The sequence below is a fragment of the Dasypus novemcinctus genome, chromosome 15 (assembly GCF_030445035.2).
Source record: "Dasypus novemcinctus isolate mDasNov1 chromosome 15, mDasNov1.1.hap2, whole genome shotgun sequence".
NCBI classification, from domain to species: domain Eukaryota; kingdom Metazoa; phylum Chordata; class Mammalia; order Cingulata; family Dasypodidae; genus Dasypus; species Dasypus novemcinctus.
In genome coordinates this window covers 95,647,946-95,670,608 of record NC_080687.1, presented here as the reverse complement: position 1 = coordinate 95,670,608, position 22,663 = coordinate 95,647,946, and the positions used below count along the sequence as shown (strand labels likewise).

General features: G+C 42.9%; 2 protein-coding genes across 5 annotated transcripts in view; one reads left to right on the top strand and one right to left on the bottom strand.

Annotated features, from left to right (window-relative positions):
• Nucleotides 1–11,053, top strand: part of LOC101426882 (mitochondrial ornithine transporter 1) — a 103,124-nt gene extending 92,071 nt beyond the window's left edge. For all 4 annotated transcript variants that reach the window (XM_071208284.1, XM_058276691.2, XM_058276690.2 and 1 more), the window contains 4 exons: nucleotides 2,298–2,435; nucleotides 4,357–4,526; nucleotides 5,374–5,532; nucleotides 6,655–11,053. In XM_071208284.1, the coding sequence (XP_071064385.1) occupies nucleotides 2,298–2,435; nucleotides 4,357–4,526; nucleotides 5,374–5,532; nucleotides 6,655–6,779 (592 nt within the window). In that variant the 3' untranslated portion in view covers nucleotides 6,780–11,053. The remainder of the gene's footprint in view (nucleotides 1–2,297; nucleotides 2,436–4,356; nucleotides 4,527–5,373; nucleotides 5,533–6,654) is intronic.
• A 152-nt stretch (nucleotides 11,054–11,205) lies between these two features.
• Nucleotides 11,206–22,663, bottom strand: part of LOC139436542 (phosphatidylinositol 3,4,5-trisphosphate 3-phosphatase TPTE2-like) — a 40,873-nt gene continuing 29,415 nt past the window's right edge. Inside the window, exons 4-7 of the mRNA XM_071208285.1 lie at nucleotides 17,837–17,916; nucleotides 14,709–14,804; nucleotides 13,437–13,507; nucleotides 11,206–11,310 (exon numbers count right to left, since the gene is read on the bottom strand). Of these exons, the coding sequence (XP_071064386.1) occupies nucleotides 11,214–11,310; nucleotides 13,437–13,507; nucleotides 14,709–14,804; nucleotides 17,837–17,916 (344 nt within the window). The 3' untranslated portion in view covers nucleotides 11,206–11,213. The remainder of the gene's footprint in view (nucleotides 11,311–13,436; nucleotides 13,508–14,708; nucleotides 14,805–17,836; nucleotides 17,917–22,663) is intronic.

Here is a 22,663-nt window from a genome sequence, read left to right as displayed (position 1 = left end):
CCTGGGTGCCCGGTTTTGCTGGGTGTCTGTACCGTTTAGGTGGTGAGGCACGCTTCCTCCAGCAGAGAAGCCATCCCGTTCATGTTGCCTCGCTCAGCGCCCCCCTTGAGCATGGGCACTTTTTCTTTTTCGTGCTGCACAACAGTCTGCTTATTCCTGCTTGCCTCAGTGTTCACACAGTGTGACGTGTATATCGTGGTCTTTAGCCCTAACCATGTCCCCAGCAAAACAGGTGTTGCTACACATGGGGAAACTGAGGCGCAGATACCGACATGCTCAAGACCAGCCTGGTAACGAGAGGGGGCCCTGGAGCCCCCTCCCAGTATTCTTTCCATCAAGCCACAGTGGAGGCGCTGGAATTTTTTTTTTGTAGGGTTCAGATCCTGAGAAAAGATAAGCAGAAGTGGTGAAAGGAACTGCTAGTGAGACTCTCGGGGTTGCTTCTGCAAGAATATTGTAAATATTTGTCTGTCTCTGGCTTGAACATTGACCTTTGGCTGCCCAGGGTCTTAGAAAGCAGGCGTGTGCAAGTGCGTGCATCGGGCGGGTGACAAACAGGATTCTTACACAATTCTGCCCTGTGCCATTGCTTTTCCACTGTGCCCGTCAGCAGCCCCGCTTCACGCAGAACCTGGGGTGCGTCTGGCGAAGCCCCAGATGAGGCAGTTACTGGAAAGTCAAAGTCCACTGCACATCTGATCGGCCTCGCAGTGGCGTGGTGCATGTGGCCTTTTCCAGAGTCGGAGCCGGTCCCAACCTGTCCTGGGCCTTTCAGACATCCACATTTTATTGACCGCCACCTTCCCTCCAGCCAACGCCGCAAACCGCTCCGTGACCCGCAGACTGCTCCGTGACCCGCTGACTCTTGCCTGTCAGCAGGGCCGAGAGTCCCCAGGGAGACCCGGCCTGGCTCTGCCCGCGGGGAGGCGCGGCAGCCTCAGCTTTGGTTTCAACAGACAAGCTAAAGAGAGGAGAGGGGAGGAAGGACGGGATGGCACCGGGGAAACTCCTCAGTGCTGCGAAGCTGCGTGTGAACATTCTTGTCTATCCGGCTCTTGTCTGCTAAATGCTTTTGTGGTTAATTTTCTAAAACCGAAGGGAATACTTTAAGCAGGGTCTTAAAACCGGAAGAAACCCGCAGTGCGCCAGCGGGCCCGAGCGCCTGCCTGTGGGGCCAGCGCCGACCCCTGCGCGCCCCCTCCACGGCCAGGCTGGCCCTCGGGGACGGGAGGCGGGCCACGCGGGCCTGACCCCGTGCCCGGCTCAGCGCTGGGCCGGCTTCGGGGTCACTGGCGTGTAGGTCCATCCCAGGCCTCTCCTGGGCTGGAGGTCGGCAGGGGCTCCCTAGCTGAGGCTGGCGCCGCCCCGCGGCCTGTGGAAACCAGTGAGGTGGCCCTGGTGTCCCAGAGAGCGCGGGACACCGCGGTGTGGCCCGGCGGGGGCCGGGGGTCCTGCCGAGCGCCATGCAGGGCTTCCCGCGCGGCGAGGACTCGCCCCACGCAGGCTGGCGCCGGGCCGGGCTCCTCCTGAGCCCCGAGGCCCTCAGACCTTCCTGGCAGTTCTCCTTGGCTTCTCCCCATGTGCGCGCCCCACTAGCGACTGGCGGATGCTGCCGTAGGAGAGGGGGGCACACTGCTGATTTTGTGTTTGTGTCGTTTGCATCCTCAGCCATTCTACCTGGAGCCCCCCCGCTGCTACCCCCACCCCCTTCTCGCCTGCCGCGTTGCCCAGGCCGGGAAGCTGCGGGCTGAGTGTCGCTGTGCAGCCCCAGGTGGTTAAACCTTCGTCCTGGGTCTCCCCCGGGGGAATGCTACGAGTCTCACTGCTGCAGCTGGGCCTGGGGCCTGGAGACGCGGCCTCAGAGCCTAGCTGGGCTGAAGCTTAGGGGCCCGCACCCCGAGTCTAAGTAACTAAGGGCGCTGGGACTGTGGGCAGTTTCCCCCTCCTCGCTGTTGGTGTTTGTTTTTTAATACCACTGTATCTGAAAAAGAGCATGGGTTTTGCAGTAGCCAGACCGCCCGGGTTTGAATCCCAGCACTGCCACTTCTTTAAGCTGCGGGGCTGTGGGCCCATGACAGCTCGTCTCTACGTGTCATTTCCCCGCTGTGCAGCTTGGGCATCGCTCTTTACCTCCGCGGGGTTACGGGATCCCTGGACGGGGCAGCGGGGTGTGAGTGCCTGGCGAGTGGTGGCGCACCCCCTCCTCCCCGCCGCCCTCCGCGGCTGCTGCTGCATGGTGGGGGCTGAGTGGGGGCTGCTGGCCGGGAGTTGGCCTCTCTTGCACGTGTCCTTTCCAGTGACCTTCAGAACGCTGCCGCCGGCTCCTTTGCCTCCGCCTTCGCGGCGCTGGTGCTGTGTCCCACCGAGCTCGTCAAGTGCCGCCTGCAGACCATGTACGAGATGGAGGCTTCGGGAAAGATCGCCAAGAGCCACAAGTAAGCATGTGCAGGCACAGGCACTGAGGCCTCTGTGTGCTGGGCCTTGGAAATTATTTTACATTTTCTATTACACTAAAATTAAGTGGCAGGTATAGAAATAGATGGATCTGCTTCAAACTTCTGTTCCACAGAAGCAGTTTTCTAAAGGGACTATCTGCGGTGTTGGCCCCCCCAGAACGTCTAGGCAGCTGGTCGCTGCCCGGAAGTGGAGAAGGCCCCTTGGCTGTGTCCTGTCCCCACCTGCATTGGGAGGCCCGTAGCAATTAGCTTCGAACTCGGTCTCTAAGCGGCAGCCACCGCGTGTCCGGGAGCTGAGCCATCACTAAGTGCAGCTGGATTCTGAGATGACTTTTGATGCCCATTCTAGGTTTTACATGGTGTTTCAGGCTGAAGATTCCAGATCTAGTGGAATCTTCTTTTACCTCCTCCCTCACCACTGCAGAGAACCCGAGTTCAGAAAACATTCACCAAAACCCTTCCAAACATTGCTACTCTCAGTGATCAAAGCTCTCTCTAATTCAGTCTTAAAACCAGATTCTGGTTACCCTGTGAAGGTGCATATGTCGAGACCCAATATAATTTATTTCATCACTGAAGGGCAATTTATTACCCTTATTAATCTCAAAATTTGCTTTTTCACCTCGACATCTGACTGACATCTGGTCTTGGATATTGCTGTGGTTACCTAGAAACCTTTTGGGTCTCCTGGGAAATCCATTCACTAAATGGTTTCTAGAGGTATCAATCTCCTCTCAGCAAGAATGGCATTTGCGATAGTGAACATTTTTTGCACCCTTGACATTTCAGTACTACCAGCTTGAATCTTTCATAGCCTAGAAGTTATTTATGAAACTTTTAAATTGAAATGAATAGGAGAGGAACATGAATATGCGCAGAAATCCTAAGTGTGCAGCTCTGTGAATATTTGCAGGTGAACTACCTATGTTGTCAGGACCCAGGCTGAGAAATAGAACATAAACAGCACCCAGAAAGGTCCTTCGTGTCCCTTCAAAATAGTTGAAGTATTTTTTTTTTAATGAGTATTTAGATCCAAAGGGCTTAGGCAGATAGATGCCTTGCAAGAAGTATAAATGTAAAGTATGACTTGGATCCTTGGCATCGCTGAGCCCCACACGGGTCTGCAGAGCTCTGGGGTTAAGACTGGGGTCACGCGATTGTGGAGTGGGATTGCTGTTACGTTCCACACTGTGCAGTGGAGGCGGTGCTGCCAGGAGGACCTGAAGTTCTCGTCGCCGTTAATGCATGTGGCCTTTCTCCCCTGACCCCTCAGCGCTCCGAGCCCAGCCGCCTGCCCTCCAAGAAGGGGAGGAGGGAGGCACTGACCAAATCACCAAGAGCTAGCTTCTGGGGCCTCTGCCCTGCAGAGCTGCACCTCCCTCCTTAGACTCTTTGGTCTTGCCTTCAAGTAGCTTGTACTCTCTTGCTCATTCCTCTGCCCTAAAACAAAAACACACCCAAGCACCTGGACCAGTCCCCTCAAAACATCCCAGATCAAAAGAAAGTTTGAGGAGACAGGAATCGAAGGAACAGGGCTGAGCAAATCCACTACTATTTTATTCTTGCTGCATTCAAAGAACTCATTATTGCAATTCTAGTTTTTGCTAGAGCAGTATTGAAAAAATGGTTCTCAGCTCTTTAACGTCTCTGATCACAACTTCTAGAAATACATGCATCCACTTTAATAGAATCTGCTTGCCGTGGAATAGTTTAAGAGGCAGAACTTGCTGTAAGTACCCACACCTCTGGGATTCTCCTTCCCACAGCAGGAGCCTCCGTTCTCGAGTGCCCGGCTGCTCGGCACCACATCTGCCTGCGTCCCCGGGGCTGGGCACAGTGCGCCCATATCGTCTTCTCTCCCCCGCCCACCCTAACTGTCCCTCCCTGTGCTTCCTCCCAGTACAGTCTGGTCGGTCGTGAAGAGCATCCTTAGGAAGGATGGCCCCTTGGGCTTCTACCATGGTCTCTCCAGCACTTTACTTCGAGAAGTTCCGGGCTATTTCTTCTTCTTCGGTGGCTATGAGTTGAGCCGATCATTTTTTGCATCAGGGAGATCAAAAGATGAACTAGGTAAATGCACTTGGGCAGTGGCTGTTGCCTCTGACGTTATCTGCTTCCTGCTAGGAAGGCTGCTGCCCCTCCTCTGGACCGTGTGCCCCCTTCCGGGGGTCCCCTGGAGGGGGGTTTTGGGATGCAGGAGAGCGATGTGGCTGTAGGCCAGTGCTCGCACCCTTCCCCCTGGGCCTCGTAAGTTCCCCAGAGCAGGAATCAGAGCACTACCTCCCAAGCGTCTTGGAGTAACATCTGTTCATTTGTTCAGGGCCCGTCTTAGGGGAAGAAGAAATACAGAGATTACTTTCTCTTGGGGAAGTCACCTACACATGATCTTGTAATAAAACTTGGTGATAAATTTTGATAGTGAGAAGTGGAAAGTATAGTTCTGACTCCTGCTGTTCAGCTGTTTGACACAACTGTATGCAATGTTTGGCTTACATGAATGGGTTTCTTTTTTCTTAAATTTAGGAGTTAGTCAAGCTCTCAAATTTAACTGTTGTAAAAAGAAAGTTTTGATTTTTCATGGTTAAGGAGGAATGGGGGTGTGAGGGTGACACTGTTAAAATACGTAGAGCGGGACGGCCCTGTGGGCCTGCCGGTCCCTACGTGGCCAGCCCCCTGGGGGTGAGGGGAGTGCTCACGAGGGCTTTGTGTCCTGGCAGGACCCCGGGGTGGACGTCAACTACCAGATGGAGCCTTAGCTGGCGGTAGTTAGGGCTTTTGACAGTGTCCTCAGAGAACTGCATTTCTTAGCATTAGCTGTTTCATTTCACCTGCCTGCAGCCATGACTATGTTGATCTCTGGCAGCAGCACAGCATCTGCTCTGGAGACAAAATACTGTCTGCTGTTTTTCTTCTCTAGGCCCTGTCCCTCTGATGTTAAGTGGTGGAGTTGGTGGAATTTGCCTCTGGCTGGCTGTATACCCCGTGGATTGTATCAAATCCAGAATTCAGGTTCTTTCCATGGCTGGAAAACAGGCAGGATTCATCGGAACCTTTCTAAGTGTGGTGAAAAATGAAGGTGAGTGTCTGACTGCGGAAGCTGAGTGTGTGTGCAGATGGCCCTTTTGCTGCTCTCCTGGCTGTGCTTCGGTGAGACTGTGACTGCTCTGTGCTCCTCCCTTGGATCCTTTTTCTAGCAGTGTTTATTAATCTGCCTTTGTGCACTTGTCTTTCCAAATCCTTCTCTTTAGATTACTTTCACTATTCTTATGAAGAACGTTTAAAGTTCTTGTTTCTAATCCCTGGTTCTGGCTCCTGTTGGGAAGCATTGTTCTAAATGGCCTGGAGGGAATTTTTGAAAACATAGCCTTTGACTAAGGGACCAATGCTTTGAGGTTAGCACGGCCTGCTTTATGTAATATAGATTGTATCAGATGATTTCTCACAGTACAAGTGCAGAATTTAGAAGCAGGTACAATAATCTTAATGCTAGTAATTGGGGAATTTGAACTGGGCTAAACAAATTCTGAAAATAATTTCGTCAATTTTTAAGAGTTATGTAAGAGGATAAGGATTTTCTAAGTCCTTCCAGCATCCAGTGTACATCTTAAAACCTGAGGTGTGAACTTATCTCCTTCAATCTCAGAAAGAGTACAGTAATAGTATGTAGAAACTATTTAATTTATGTCCCAAGTAGCACCAACATCTGGTAAATCACTAGTACAAATCCCACTTTTAATTTGCATGAGTCTTTATAGTTTTACAAAGTGGTTACCCTTCCATTATCTAATTTTGATCTTTAGAACAAGCCTATGCAGGTGTTTCTCCACTTAATGCTAATCCAGTGCTAATACTAGAAAAAGGCCTCTTCCCACACCCGTGGTGTCCTGTGAGGCAGTGAAGCTGTCACCTCTGCTCCAGAGTTGCCTCCATCTGGCTGTGAGGGGCCTCGGCGCTGCCCATCAGGTTAGCCAGGAGGTGACAGGCACCAGTTTTGTTGTCTGTTACCTAAACATCGGGAGACCTGACGTTGTTTTCATTAGTGCATTTAGAGACCTAGAAATAAGTCCTTCCACCCTTGTGGTTCTCAGTGCTATTGGTCTGGATTTATAAGTGTAAAAATAAAAATACCCGTGCAGCTGTGCGGCCTGTCTCCAAGGAGGCTCTTCTTAAAGTCTTTGGTCACCCTTTTGTCTTGCAGGAATAACAGCCTTATATTCTGGACTGAAGCCTACTATGATTCGCGCATTCCCTGCCAATGGGGCACTGTTTCTGGCCTATGAATACAGCAGGAAGTTGATGATGAGCCAGTTGGAAGCATGCTGAAGTGTCCTGGCGAACATGGATCCAAGTACATGCATTTAGGGACTACAGTTATCTCAGGGGTTCAGAGTTTAAGACCAATGTGGAATTATTTTGGCTACATGGGAATTTTGTTTTTTGTCTTCCCTTCTTCTAAATCTCAAACTTTATGGAAAGACCTCTATTTTCTATTATATAATTTTTGCCCATAATTGTACTGAAGTAGAAAAATTGTTGTTTTTGTCCTTGGTAGAATATACAGGCTGAGCCAGGAGCCCTAAGTACCTTCTCTGGAAGGTCAAATATAGCTGTATCAGGGCTTTTACATAAACCTGCAGACGTGCATGCAGTTTGAATGGTTATGTGTTGAGTGAAACACACAGTTTGGTTCCATGTTTAACCTCAAATATCACAGAAAAACCCAGCATTGACCATGTCTGTGAAGATGGTTGTAAATGATTGCTTAACCAATGAGAGATGTAGAGTCTCTTTTAATTTTAAAGTCCACTTATCATGCACTGTACTAAACAGTTAAAGTTTTTAAAAACTTTTTAAGGGGAGCTTAAGTAGAGCCAAGATATCCATCTACATTTTTAAGGGGACCATACCTGCATTCTGGTGTGGCTCCCATATTCTTAAGTTTTGGAGTAGGCATCCTGGATTGTCCCAAGATGCCCCATGCTTACCTCAAATAGTGCCAATTTAGTTCCTCGCTCTAACTTTATTGTTAGGTGTATCCTAGAGTGTCAGGCCTTTGGGAAGCAGCCTGGCCTTCACCTGTGTCCACTTCCTCTCTTCCCTCTCCAGAAGAACTTCTCCTCTGCTGAGGAAGGGCTGGAGGGGAGGGGCTGTGCTGCCAGCTTCAGTGGAAACGCAGTGGCTGACAGCAGCTCTGAGCTTCTGGTTTCTGAGTCCTGGCCTGGACAGGATTCCCACTGGCCCATCTAGGAACTGTTGATCCACCTTGGACCATTCACTGTCCTCTGCCTCTACCAGTCAGAAACCCTTCCTGGGAACAGAGAGTGCCAAACCTTCAAGAGAAGCCTTTGTTCCCTGTTAAGACTTTGACAGGACTCGTAGGTGATGCCCTTTCCTCTCAGACAGGACTAAATAGACTTTAGTGCTTATACTAGGCAGTGAGTAATGTCAGCATTAACCCATCCTCAAGGTTCCCTTCAGGTCCATAACTCCTTGCCATGCTTTAAAAGTGCCGGAGCCTTCTGAAATTGGGTACTGCAGTCAGTGAATTGTAATGGTGATTATATAGGGTGTGACAATAAAGTACTGAAAGCCGATTTCTTACGCGTTCCCATGTGTGTGCCTATGTGCACCGACACAAGACCCCCACGGCTGACCCGGTCCTCATGGCCTTGGGGGTGGGCAGCTGTTCTTTGCATCGTTCTTCTACCATTTTAGTTAGCCCCATCATTCCATGATGCTCCCAGACCACAGGGTCTCGCAGTAAAAAGTGTTCTGAACAGCTGGACTGCTGAAAGCAAGCCGGCCGCAGCGTCCGCATGGCCACACTGCACAGCTCGCTGTCGGCCCGTCTCGCCCTGCGCGTCTTGCTCTTCACGAGCCTCTGGGGGCTGCAGCCACAGTGACAGAGGCCAGCGGCTCAGGGAGGTGAGCTGCTGCCAACTCATGGGCAGCCGGGAGGCCCTGCCCAGCCTGGTGCCGGCAGTGCTCCGAGCTGTGGGCTGGCCTTCCACTGCTTTCTCTCAAAGAAAACCGTGTTCTACTTTACTCTTCTCTCCCACTCAAAGGTCAGTAACTGCTGGGTGCCGCATCACCTGAGCCGGGTGGACTAAAACAATAGAAGGCGGACCGGCTCCCAGCAGAAGGCAGGTGTCTCCGAGGGCGCCTGCCCAGGCCCTGCCATCAGCAGACCTTTTCCTCCCACACTGTTCTACAGAGTTAACTAGGCATCTTAACTAGAAATAATATCAAGTGAGTGGGAGAGGGACGAATGGAAGGAAGGTTAAGGCAGGAGAATTTTTTCTCATTCAGTTTGCTTAATTCATGTCTAATATTGGGGTATAATTTGTAACATTTCAAATCTGTACTTCAGACAAAAATACGGTCACTTGAAATACTGTGTTTAAAGGAATTTGGGCATTCTTTCATTAAATTATTTACCTAATACTGGAGTGTACTAAGAGTTTTTCTGCTGAAGCGCTCACATCCCTGTTAAGACCCGAGCACTGGAGGGGTGTGAATGTTCCATGTGGCAGATCACGTCGGGAAGCGACAGGTGGAACCCTCTTCTCTTCTGCGGTCGTGAAGTACGGCCCACCACTCTCCCTCTGCCAGGCTCGGAATGTGATGTGACTGGCTGGGCAGGAAGACACTCTGTTTTTTATAAAATAGTTGAACTACTTGTACTAAGTTTTGGATAATTCTATCCTAGGTTAGTCAATTCTATTTAAGAAAACTAGTATCATTCTCATACATCGGGATGTAAATTTCTCGAGTTGTTCAAAGAAAGAGTCACATTGGATTCAAAGAAAGTGGCACCCAACAGGCCCTAAAAACATTTTATGAGCAAAAGCAGAATAGTGTGACAGAAATTTTAATACATATTGGAGGGTTAGTAAAGAGAAACCCCAACTGTAACCTCCTTTGTTTCAAAAAGCAAAATGCTTAAGGTAAATATTGGGGTTTTCTTTCCTTTTTGTTGCCACTATTGAAAAAAATAGATCTTATTCTTCACCAAGCCAGCTAATATCTTTTCAGTTCACGTAAGCCTCATGTTGCTGCATGCATTTGAAATGAGATGGTACAACTTGTTCTGCCATAATAGTTTCTCTAACAGAAACTGCAGGGAATGATGATGATAACATGGAAGTAACTTGAAAGCATGTTCTATATGATCTTTTCCTCCAAGGGGAGGAGTCACAATAGGGGAAGGAGTATTATAACTTTCCCCGAAAAAGGGAAAAGACTGCGGGTTGCTGCAATGCTAGCTAGAACCCTTTTGGGGCTGTATTTAAATTTTTAAATGAACATATGAGTGTGGCTGCTGCCCCGCTTTGTGGCTGGTGGGCTCGGGCAGGTGCCTGCCGTGATCAAGGCAGCCTTAGCTCTGAGTTCATCTTCCATCTGTGCTACTGCAGCAGCCACCAGCCTGCCTACTCAAGGGTGGCTGTACTTCCATTTCTTTAATACCACTGTGGCAACCTCTAGGCATTCTGAGCTGCCACCCGGGGGTCCGGGTTGTTTTTGTTGGTGCACAGGTTACAAAGTTGCTTACGTGGAGTGACTTGGCCCAACCCTCCCCTTTTATTTTCCCACAAACCCGATTTTTTAACAGGTGCCTTCAGTGGAGTGCGAGGTTTTTCAGGAATGAGTTTATTGTGTTGTAGCAGAGATGCTGGTTTTCTGTGTTTTATTTCCTGACATGTTACCATAATCCAGAGTGCTGAGAGTTTTGCCAATACAAGGAAAATCTCTCAAATGAGGATAATTTCCATAAAGCCAAAAATGAGAACCATTTTCTAGGGCTATTTTGGCCTTAAAATATGGTGGCAGGATACTTATAATAAAGTAGTGCCCAGTACCAAAGAGAAAATGATTCCCTTTGGACGTAGGACTAACTAACCAGTGTTTGTAATGAAGAGGTGACCTCCCTTCACCAAGTTCCCCAAACTTCAGGTGAAGTCAGTTGTGAACAATTCACTCTACTGGGAGTAGCAGGTGGTGGATTTTAACATAGTAAATCGAGAGTATGGTAAGAGCAAATACTTCTCTTGATTTATGATGTTACACAAAAGCAGAAGTTACTGAAGCTTCTCTTTCATGTGTACTGAGACCCTTTTACCCTCCACGGGGATACAAGTTGTAATTAAAGGAAGTGGATCACGTAAGCCTACTATGTGGTGTTTGGTGCTCCAAGAAAATGTGGGGTGGGGGAAAGAAACTACTTGTGTGAAACATTTCTCATTTCTTTAATGTTTAAAACTTAATCTTTACTGCACCTCTGATGTTGGTTAACACATAGTTTGTAAATCAAGTGGAAGAAGAAATTAGAAATGAGCTTTTTAATAAATCTGAAATTACAAATGTGAAACAAATCAAGGAATGAATATATGTCCATGAAATAAATAAAATGAAACCCACAGTATTTGAGGGGATCACAATTTTTAAATAATTATTTTAATATGAAAGCTCTTATTTTAAGGTTTTTCAAAATAATACCTAATGTTCCAATGAAATGTGTTTCAAATTTATCTGAATAAAGGTGAAAACTTTATATGAAATATATTCTTCCAAGAAATAAAATCAGCATTGAAATTTTACCTATATATATATTTTTAATGGACTCCTTAAGTACCTATGTATATATACAGAAATAAATGTGTATCAGAGAGGAAACTAACTTAGAAGCTATGGATTTGGGAAAACATGATTCTTTGCTAGGTGGGAAACTAAACAGCTATGATGTAACTAGGTTATATCTCATTCGAAATACAACTCCACTGCAAAATCTTGACTGTAAATTTTCCATGTTTTTGGTTTATGGGGATTATCCAGTTCATTTCTGGGAAGATAAAGTCTGAAAATAGAAGAAAAACATTTTTAGGGCTAAACGAAAAGCCATGTAGAGACACCCTTGTTAGAACTTAAAAAAATAGATTTGCTTGCTGTATCAGAGTCTCAGCCCCTTTTCTGATTATTAGTTGGCTCCTTACATCTCTCTAGTGAGTTGCAAAATATCATAATCTTCGATAACAAGCATGTCAGTATAATAAAGCAACCTAAATTCCTATAAATCATCCAGAAGAGACTGGACGTATATTAAAATCCAGAAATAAAACACTGATAAGCTTTTAAATCATGAGGTTGCAATTTTCAGTCATACCAGCTTTTCCAAGTAGTTTGGAAATTAAAATGTTAGAGAATATCTTTAAAAACTACACAAGTGAGAATAAAAGTGTCCTAAGTGGTTGCTTCTCCAAAATGAACATGGTGTAAAGGAAAAAGAACTGTGTCCTTTACAGTAACCACTCGAGTAGCACCTACTGAAGCTTCACCCAGACATTGCTCTTTGAGATACTCTGCTCATGTTAGGGGTCAAAGTTTATTTGTATATATCCAGGAAAAAACTGGTGAAATTTGTCCATCAAATCCAAAGTTCACTGTATCAAAATATGTTAAATGTGTGTGCATTATAAGTATGTAAACCAGATGTTAAATTTACTGTTGCCTTACTGGACTTGAGGTGTTACTAGATTCAGTTCAGATTTGAAGGCTAGGATTGTATGTAATAAGAACTACCAATCATACCACATACACTAGTAATCACTTCTTAAAATGTAAAGAGAATGATTTTTAAAATATGACTTTTTCCTTTTGTATTGGATAGCATGGTGATACCAACAGTCTTTCCATTTTTCATCACCACAGAACAAATATCCCTTAAGGTGGAATACATGTACCTGGAAAATGTTTTCAGATATGGTAGAAGGTTCTCAGGAATAACAGTTTTCCTATCCAACTAATAGTTACTTTTATACAAAAAGATCCCCACTTTAGTTACTAGAAAATCATGTTAGACTATTAATGATTTTTAGCTTTCTTCATATATACTTATTGTGCTTTATAAATTTTTCCCTAGATGTAAGTTTATCAATCAGCTTATAAACTAGCTAGAAACTCCCAAGACCACACCTTACTTTAAAATGGACTTTGGTGGTACTCATCAATTAACCAATACTTAACAAGTGCCTACTATGTGCTAGACACTGAACAAACTTAAGTTAAACTTCCATTGGAGGGATTTATTACCATAGCCAAGACTTGACTATAATACCTTATAATTTATAACAGAATACCAATGGCATGGACTGTGGGGATAACGTGACAGTGGGTCTCTAGAATAGCTGTATATTTTAAATAACCTGTGTGGCAGGTCGATATTATTTATGAATTCCAAAAAGAGATATTGACTATGTTTGTAAACTGGTCTATTTCTCTGGGTGTGATACCCTTTGAATGTATTAGATTCAGCTGAGATATCTGATTAAATTATGTTAAGATGAGGGCTTTATCCAACCACGTCATTATAGTGGGACTCAGCATCAAGTCCCAGCTCCTTTGGGCAGATAAAACAGACTGTCACATGGAAGTAGACACACAGGAGAAGAACACATAGGAATAGAGACAGCTCAATTGACACAGCAGAGGCCCCAGGAAGAGATGAGCCTGATAGTCTACAGCTGACCTTGTGAAGAGAGCAGAGCCACTGAGCCCGGAGAGAAACAAACCCTGGGGAGAAAGATGAGCCTTATGCCAGCCTATAGCTGAGCTCAGAGGAGGCTGGGACCACAGAGCCTTAAGAAGGAAGAGTTAGGCTGAACCTTCACAGACATTGCCACCATCTTGCTTCAACATGTGGCAACAGTTTGGTAAGGAAGCAACCTTGAGTTGGACTCTTGAGGGCCTTATAACTGTAAGCTTCTACCTCAAATAAATATTCTTTATAAAAACCAACAGCTTTCTGGAACTTTGCATCAGCACCCATTTTGGCTGACTAATACAACCAGATTAAGATGAATTAAACAATGAAGAATGGTGACTCAAGGGTTTTTTCCCACAACAATCAGCAGAAGACTTGCCAGTACACTTTACACTCATACATTGAAAGATTAAGCTGTTTCCAATGGATTATCATAGCCATACCTGTTATTTTGTATAAAAGATGTATGGAACCAAAAGAAAAATGGGCAGTTGTCATAGTATTTAGGAATATCCTAAAAATATATGAAAGGAACACAAGGTTATTTTTCAGAGAAAAATTGATACAAAGAGCCAATTATTCTAAGGGGATTAAGTTTCCTTCTTTTGGGCATTTACATACTTCTCAATCAACTGTAGTTATTAAATATGCAGCACTCTACAATCTAAAATACAATACACACAAAGCACCATGAAGTAGGTTTTAAGAGAAGTGAATTTTTCCCATGATATTTAGAAATTTGGGGATGGACTTTTAAACTGGTTTAGACAGTGCTAAACAGAACTTACTAAGGACCTATGCCTGTTTATACCCATATTTACACCCATATGCCCATTTCTATAAGGAACAGCCACAGTGACTAATTAACCATCCTTATTAATGATAATGATAGAATCACCTAACAATTTTGGAAGTATTTCCATTTCCTGGGTGTCAGCAAGGCCCCTTGGAGAGGCACCCATTAGAGGGGCACTTACCAGCCCCCTAATTCAAGTGGCATCCATCCAACATGACAATTATCCAGGTCACTTGCTTCAACACATCTACCATTTCATTACTCAAAAGATTCTGTCCCACAAGGGAATGAAGGAGGACACAGGAAATAAAATTTACACTGATCGCCATAGTTACCTCTTATCAGTTCTGAGCGATACTTTGATAGGAAAAAACCTAGTAAGGCTTAGAAATTTGTTACAAACAATAATAGATACACATTTTATATAGTTAGTCAATATAAATAATACTCAGAGTAATGTCAATGATGACATTTTTTGTAAACTAAATATTGGATTAAACTCTATAATGTATTATGTATCAATTCAGAGGAAAGGAAAATTCCCCTCATATTTAAGTATTTCATACATCATGTGGGACAATGTGTTTTAAAAATACAAAACAAAAATGTGGATCACTGCTATGCAGTAAAAAACATACCTTTGTTATTTTAATATCTTTTCTTATTCTAAAGCTAATACATGTCAATTATAGGATTTAGAAGAAGAAAATGTACAAAAATAAAAATCGCATATGTTCTTCTTTTGCGGAAAAAAAACAACGGTAGATCTAACTTACTGTTTTCTTCTCCCTCCCTGGTTTGGGGTTGACTGTTTCCTATTAGCTCCCATGATGGGAACTGTAGGAAAGGAAATCCCAAATGAAAATCAGTCCAAAGACCAGACAAGAGCAATGACAGAGGTTGTTCCTTGGTTACTCACCGAAGAGGAGAAAAATTTCACTTTCACGTCATCATAGAGAATTGGACAGTACAGTAGATCAATTATTACTTTGTCTGTTTCAGGGTCATGAAATATCTTTGAATGAACACATAGCAGTCTCTATTAAACCAGTAATTATAAGTAAGTCTAACAGTGATGTAAGTTTAGGCTTCCTCTGTTTCCTATGTTTATTAAGAACTCTTGATCTTATAGTGCCTTATGTATGAATAAATGTCTGTAGAGTTAACGCTGTTGTTTGAATTTTTAAAAGGCCAGCATGTTTGGGGGTTTGGTGGGGCATTATTAAAAAGCAGAGTGTAGCAGTTTGATATGGTTATGAATTCCAAAAGTAGATAGTGGATTATGTTTGTAATCTGGTGTGTACTGGGCATGATTGAGTTTGAGCCCCGTCATTAGGACATGGCCCTAATAAAAGGCATGGCAAAGGACAGAGTGGAGGGTTTTTGATGTTGGAGTTTTGATGTAGGAAGCCTTAAGCTGGAGCCCTGGGAAGTAAGCTCAGAGGAAAGAGAAGCAAGCCTCAGGAAGAGAGGAACCCTGAGTCCAAGAAGAAGCAAGCCCTGGGAAGAAAGGAACCTTGAACCCAGAGAGAAGCAAGACCCTGAAAGAGAGGAACCCAGGAAGCCTGAACCCTCACAGATGTTGGCAGCCATCTTGTTCCAACACATGAAAAGTGACTTTGGTGAGGGAAGTAACTTATGCTTTATGGCCTGGTTATCTGTAAGCTCCTACCCCAAATAAATACCCTTTATAAAAACCAACCAATTTCTGGAATATTGCATCAGCACCCCTGGCTAATACATAGAGCATTCAATTTTCTACTAGAATTTAAGTAAATATTGTTGAATTTGTGTGACCCGATTTTCACACATTGGAGCCTCTTCTGAGAATGCAATAAGAAGTTATATTCTAAAGCTGCTCTTCAAAAAGCAATGCATAATCTTTTTTTATCAAAAACCTTGTGTTTGTTGAATGGAATCACAAGCAGCTTTCATTGAAGACTGCTGGGTTGGGGGAGCAAAGGTAGCTCAAGTTTCTGGACTAAATAGCTTTGAAGCTATACTGAGTCTTTCTCTGTTATTTACCCTGTATAATAATGGCACCACAATGTGAAAGGTCTATGTTAGGCACTGTGAAAAATATAAAAAAAGAAGTGGCAGGCACACTTGATGCCTTCTGGGAGCTGTACACATACAGAACAACAGTAGAATGTGCCAATCTGTATGATGAAGATTGAGTGTGATGTTGCACATTTCTGGGGATGTTAACAGGAGGTGTAGGATGAGACATCTACACAGAAGACGTAGGAATTGGGCTGGGCATGGAAGGATTTGAGTAAATAAAGGCACATAAAACAATCCAATCCAGATAGGAAGGGAAAATAATCAGCAAAAATGCGAAGCAGAATAGAGTGTTGGGTTCCAAGGGCCAGAGAGGACCCAGTTTACTTCTAATGGACTCTGCAGATGAAGTTACTGGTAGAAATAAGTTCAGCCATGCTAGGGCCACATCTGGAGAGCTCAAGAGTCAGGAAAATAAGCATGAAGTTGCTGAAGAATATGGTGGGGCATTTCCTATGTGAAAAGTGACCTCTTAATTACCACATGAAACTTTGGTTTAGTACTTTATAATTCACAAAGCAACTTCACATATATTATACCATTTAATCCTCATAGTACTTGAGATGTTTATTTTACAGATGAGAACACTGAGCCAAATATGTTAACTGGCTTTGCCCATGTAGGTAGTTTTGTCTTCTGCTCTATATTGTAGTTTTTTCATAATGAAAACAGTATTTCAGGATGTGGCAGGACTATATATATATATTGCAGGACTATATAAACTGCCTGGTAGAAAGAGCAACAGAAAGTAAGAAGACCACTGCAGAAAGCTAGGCATGAGTATATAAGGTCCTGGCCAGGTGGGGGCATTGGGAATATAAAGAAATGGAGTAAAGAGGGCTTTCAAAGGCATAATCAGCAGGATTTGGTGACTACGTGGATTTACAGGGTCAGTGTGAATACTGAATCAAAGGTAATACCAAATGTTAAGGCCTGAGTGACAGAACACCGATGCCTTTTGCAGAAGCAGAGGAAAAGCTCATTTGATAAATTTGTATTGACCAGTATTAGATCTGAATTGCTGACAAAGAGACTGTGAACCTTGTAGCCCCCTGAATTTGCCATACTGCCAGGCACACAATGGGTGTTCATAAATATCTGTTGAGTGAATGAAAGAACAATTGGTAATTTAAAGCAGGGGATGGATGAGTGTGACTGAGATCATCTGTGGAGATAAGAACAGAAAGCCCTGGGTCAGACCTGGGTGAATTCCCTCAGGGCATGCCAAAAAGAAGAGAAAGGACTAGTGTTGGAAGGTAGTAGGAGAACTAGAGACAAAAGCCTGAGAAAAAGCTTTTAAAGTTTATATTTCTTAGACACATGAGGAGAGCTTTCTTATTTATTGGTTCAGAAAAAGTCTCATCTTAGGCAGTTCACTAACATTTTAACAAAATATTGACCACCAGTTTCCACTGCTTTGGGTAAAGAGATTCTTCTCCAAGCTACACACTCTTGCACTGTTTCTCATAGCATGATCCCACAGAATATCTGAATTAGAATCACAGGGAACATGCTATGGCTCCACTGCAGGTTTCCCAAATCATTCTTTTGGGAATACAATCTAGGAATTACATTTTCACAAGCTCCTAAGTGATTTTCATGCATACTAAAATTTGAAAATCACTGGTAAACAATGAAAGATAAAATTGCCAAGAAGAAGAGAATTGGCTAAAAACGACCAGATACAGGAATCTAAATCCCTGAGAGATGCCTGGAAACATACTCAGCATTTGTGGGATGGTGAAAGGCAAAGGAACATTCTGAACTTAAAAATTTGTTTTGGAGATGCCTAGGGAAAGCTATTTTGAACAATGATGCTAATGTACCACTGGTTTGCATCTGAACCCAGTGACACTAAGTTAGATGGCAACCAGAAAACAACATGGTGTCACTTTGGATGTGATGGCTTGGGGGTATTAACATGATGATTTCACTTAAAACTTGAAAACAAACACCAGAAATTCCAGTTCACATGCTTTCTTTTACATTGCAGTTATTGGAAAGACAACAGGAAAAGACAGTCATTTTCTGCATTATCATTTGCACTTTCAAATCACTTCCATCACCTTTCCCAACACCTGAAAGAAATAAGAAAGGCCAGTTAGAGCAAAGATCAAAATGTCTGACCAGTTAACATTTTTATTGTAATAACATATATACATACAAAAATTTCCCATTTCACCACTTTCAACTACATAATTCATTGGTGTTAAAGAGAACTCCAGGGAAAGCAGATGTGGCTCAACAGATGGAGTGTCCGCCTGCCATATAGGAGGTCCAAGGGTTTGATACCCAGGGCCTCCTGGCTCATGTGGTGGGCTGGCCAATGCACAGTGCTGCTATGTGCGAGGAGTGCCAGCCTTTGCAGGGATGCCCCTGCGTAAGGGTACCCCCTTGCAAGGAGTGGCCCCTGCACAAGGAGAGCCACATGCGTGAAACTGTAGCCCACCCAGAAGTGGTGCCACACACACACAGAGCTGATGCAGCAAGATGACACAACAAAAAGAGACACAGATCCCCAGTACCGCCTGATGAGAATACAAGCAGACACAGAAGAACACACAGAAAATGGACACAGAGAGCAGACTACCAATGGGGGAATAAATCTTTAAAAAAAAAAAGAGGACTCCAGGATCAACTATCAGACAGAGGCCAGGAGAAACCCCAAGAGGCTGAGAGAGAGGCCAAGGAGAGGCCAGAGGCTGGAAATGGTGGACACCTGAGAGGCTACACCAGTGGAGCAGCTCAAAGCTGAAGAGACCAGCCCTGCCCTATGCCTGACTGCCCACAGCTGAGCTGGAGAAGGTGAGCCTGGAGGGAAAGCAGGGACCTTGGTAGAGACTGGCAGCCATTTTGCCTCACAATGTGGCAGCAGTTTATGAGACAGCATCTCTGATGATGCCTAAATCAAGGACATTTTCAAAACGTCCAAATCAGGACATTTTCACAGTCTTAGAACTATAAGATTTTACCCCAAATAAATTCCTGTTCTAAAAGCCAACCCACTTCTGGTATATTGCATTGGCAGCTCTAGTAAACTAAAACAGCTATCTTTATCTAAATTTGGTATTAGGATAATTTTGGTTCCATAAAATGAGTGTTCCCTTTTCTTCAATATTTTGGAAGAGTTTGAGCAGGTTAGTATAAATTCTTTTGGTAATGTTTGGTAAAATTCTCCAGAGAAGCCATCTGATCTAAGGGCTTTTCTTTGTTGGGAGGATTTTAATGATTGATCTCTTTACTTGAAATCTACTGTAAAATATTCTATTTTCTCCTTGACCAGTATAGGAGTTTGTGTGCTTCTAGAAAGTTGTCCATTTCATCTTGGTTATCTAATTTGCTTGAGTGAGTTGTTCATAGTATCCTCGTAGACTCATTTTTATTTCTGGGGAGTTGGTAGTAAACTCATTTTTTAGTTATTTGCATTCTCTCTTTTTTTCTTTGCAGTCTAGCTAAAGGTTAGTTGATATTATTGATCTTTTCAAAGAACCAACTTTTGGTTTTGTTTATTCTATTGTTTTTTTTAATTCTCTATTTCATTTTCCCACTCTAATCTAATCTTTCCTTCCTTCTGCTTGCTTGTGCATTTAGTTTGCTCTATTTTATCTAGATACCCCAGGTGTGGGGTTAGGTTCTGATTTGAGAGCTTCCTTTTTTTCCAATGTAAACATTTAGAGCTATAAATTTCATTTTCATCACTGCTCTTGCTTTATCACATAAGTTTTGTATTTTTTTAATCTGATTTCATTAACTCAAGATATATCCTAATTTTGCTTTGATTTCTATTTTGACCCATTGGTTTTTTAATATTGTGTTAATTTCCACATCTTTGTGAATATTCCATGTTCGCAATTTCTAGTTTCAAACCATTTTGATGAAGAAGATATATTACATTTTAATTTTATTGCAACTATTGAGACTTGTTTTGTGACCTAAAATATTGCCTATCTTGGAGAATGATTCCTGAGCACTAGAGAAGAATGTGTATTCTGCTGCTGTAAGATGAAGTGTTCTATATATATCTATGTAGGTCTAAGTCTTCTATTTCCTTTTGATATTCTGTCTGGATGTTCTATCCAATATTAACAGTGGTATATTGAAGTTTCCTACTATTAATGTAGAATAATCTATTTTTGCTTTCAAATCTGTCAGTATTTGCTTCATATATTTTGGGGCTCTGCTGTTAGGTGCCTGTATATTTATAATTGTTATGTCTTCTTGTTGAATTGACCCCTTTATCAGTATATAGTGACTTTTTCTGCTCCTTGCAACAGATCTTGACTTAAAGTCTACTTTATCTGATATCAGTAGCTGTCTTTTGGTTACTATTTATACGGTATATTTTTCCATCCTTTCAGTTGTAACCTACTCTTATTTGAATTTAATGTTAGTATCTTGTAAACATCACATAGTCAGGCCATACTTTTTTATCCATTCTGTCATTTTATGCCTTTTTACTGGAGAGTTTAATCCACTTACACTTAAAGTCAGTACTGATAATTCATGGCTTTCTTCTGACATTTTCCTCTTTGGTCTTTGTAAGTCTTACATATCCATACCCCCCCCCCACCATTCTTCCATTAATATTGTCATATTAATTTGATTTTTGTAGTATACTGTTTCAAGTCTATTCTCATTTGTTCCTGTATATATTTTAATATATTTTCTTTGTGGTTACCTTGGGGCTTAAAGTTAACATCCTAAATCTATAGCAATCACATTGGATTTGATACCAATTTGACTTTAATAGCACAAAACACTGTTCCTGTACCCTACCATTTCCTCACATTTTGGTTGTACTTCTTACAATATCTTTATATACTGTATGTCCCAAACCATAGATTTATCCTTACTTCTTATGCATTTGCACTGTAGTACCTGTAAGAAGTAAGAAATGGGCTTACATGCCAGAAAATGCAATAAAATAGTAATGGCATTTATAATTACCTATATGGTTACTTTTACCAGAGGTCTTTATTTCTTTTTCTGCTTCAATCCACTGTCTACTGTGAAGAAGTCTGAAGAACTCTCTTTATTCTTGCTTATAGGGAAGTTCTAGTGGTGACCAACTACCTGAGCTTTTGTTTTTCTGTGAATGTCTTAACTGTTCCCTCATTTTTGAAAGACATTCTCATCAAATAAAAACTTCTTGGTTGGCAATTGTTTTCTTTCAGTACTTTAAATATTTCATCCCACTGCCTTCTTGCCTCTGTGGTTTCTGATGAGAAATTGGCAGTCTTATTGGAACTCCCTTGTATGTAACACTTTGCATTTCTCCTGAAACTTTCAGAATTCTCTTCTCCTTGGCACTGGATGGTTTGACTACTACATATCTGGGCATGGTTCTCTTTGAATTTATCCTGCTTGAATTTCATTTGCTTCCTGAATGTGCATTTTCATGTCTTTCAATAAATTTGGGAAGTTTTCTGCCATAATTTCTTCAAATATTCCTTCTGTCCCTTTCTTTCTTCTCCTTCTGGGACCTCCATAAGGTATATATTAGTGCGTTTGATGGTGTCCCAAAGGCCCCTTAGGTTCTGTTCACTTTTTCTAAAACTCTTTTTTCTTTCTGCTTCTCAGCCTGAATAATTTCTTAATTCTTGTTTTCAAGTTTACTGATTCTTTTTCTGCTAGCTCCAATCTGATGTTGAAACCCTCTAGGGATTTTAAAATTTCAGTTATTTTGATCTTCAACTCCATTATTTGGTTTCTGTTAAAAATTTCTATCTTTATTGTGATTCTCATATTGTTCATGCGTTGTTTTCCTGAAATCCTTTACTTCTTTCTCTGTTTCCCTTGATCTCTCTGAACATAATAAGGATAACTTTTTTAAAAAAAGTTTTCATCTGTCATTTCCAAGTCTGTTTTTTTTTGTTGTTGATGATGGTTTCTGGAAATTTATCTTGCTCTTTTGGATGTGTCATCATTTCACATTTCTTTGTTTTCTTGTAATCTTTTTTGCACACTGTATATTTTAGTATTTAAAGTATTCCCTCTTGGATTTAGTCCCCAAACTCTCTGTTCCTTAAGTTTTTGTCCAGCTAGTGATATGATTGAGATTTCCTTGAGTACCAGGAGCTAGCAAAAACAAACCAACCAATGCAAAAAGTTCTTTAAGAGTCTTTGCAAATTGGCTCTATGTTGGCTGGTGTATTCCTTCTGGTGCAGGGCCCTCTCAGTCTTTTCTGAGCCTGTGTCATCTTGTCCTGAGTTTGTGCTAGCTCCTGGCCTTTGGAATTTGAATACCTTTTATAATTCCTATGAAATAGACTCCTCCCCTCCCCCACCCAGTTCTGAGGGCTCTATTGCAAGGTTTAAAGCAGGTAATCCTTTGCCCCAGCACACTTCAGCTCATTTGTTTCTTATATTGTTTCAGCTATCAGAAGTTGCTTCTGCCTATAGGACAAGCTCTGGGAGGTCAAACCTGAAGTTTCCTGGTTCAGTTTTTCAGGCTACTACCTGATAGATTGGCTCTGACCTACAGACACTTCCATGTCTGTTTAGGGCTTACCTTGCTGTCTCCAGAACAGTGCCAGGGAGTCTGATGGGAGTGGAGGCTGGCTCCACAGTTTACCAGAAGAGTCAGAAGGGTGTGGGAGAGGGAACTGTAAGGGTTCCTGGAGCTTTTCCTATCATTTTTTTTTTAAGCTGCATTTTCTTGAGATAGTACTCACTCAGTTACTGCAACCCTTTAACTGTTTTCTGGAGTTCTGAAGAAAATGGTCCTGCCAGTTTTTGCTAGTTGTTCAAAGATTCTTTGGGAGAACGGCACCTTAGAGAATCTTATGCTGCCATCTTGTTGAAAGGCATATT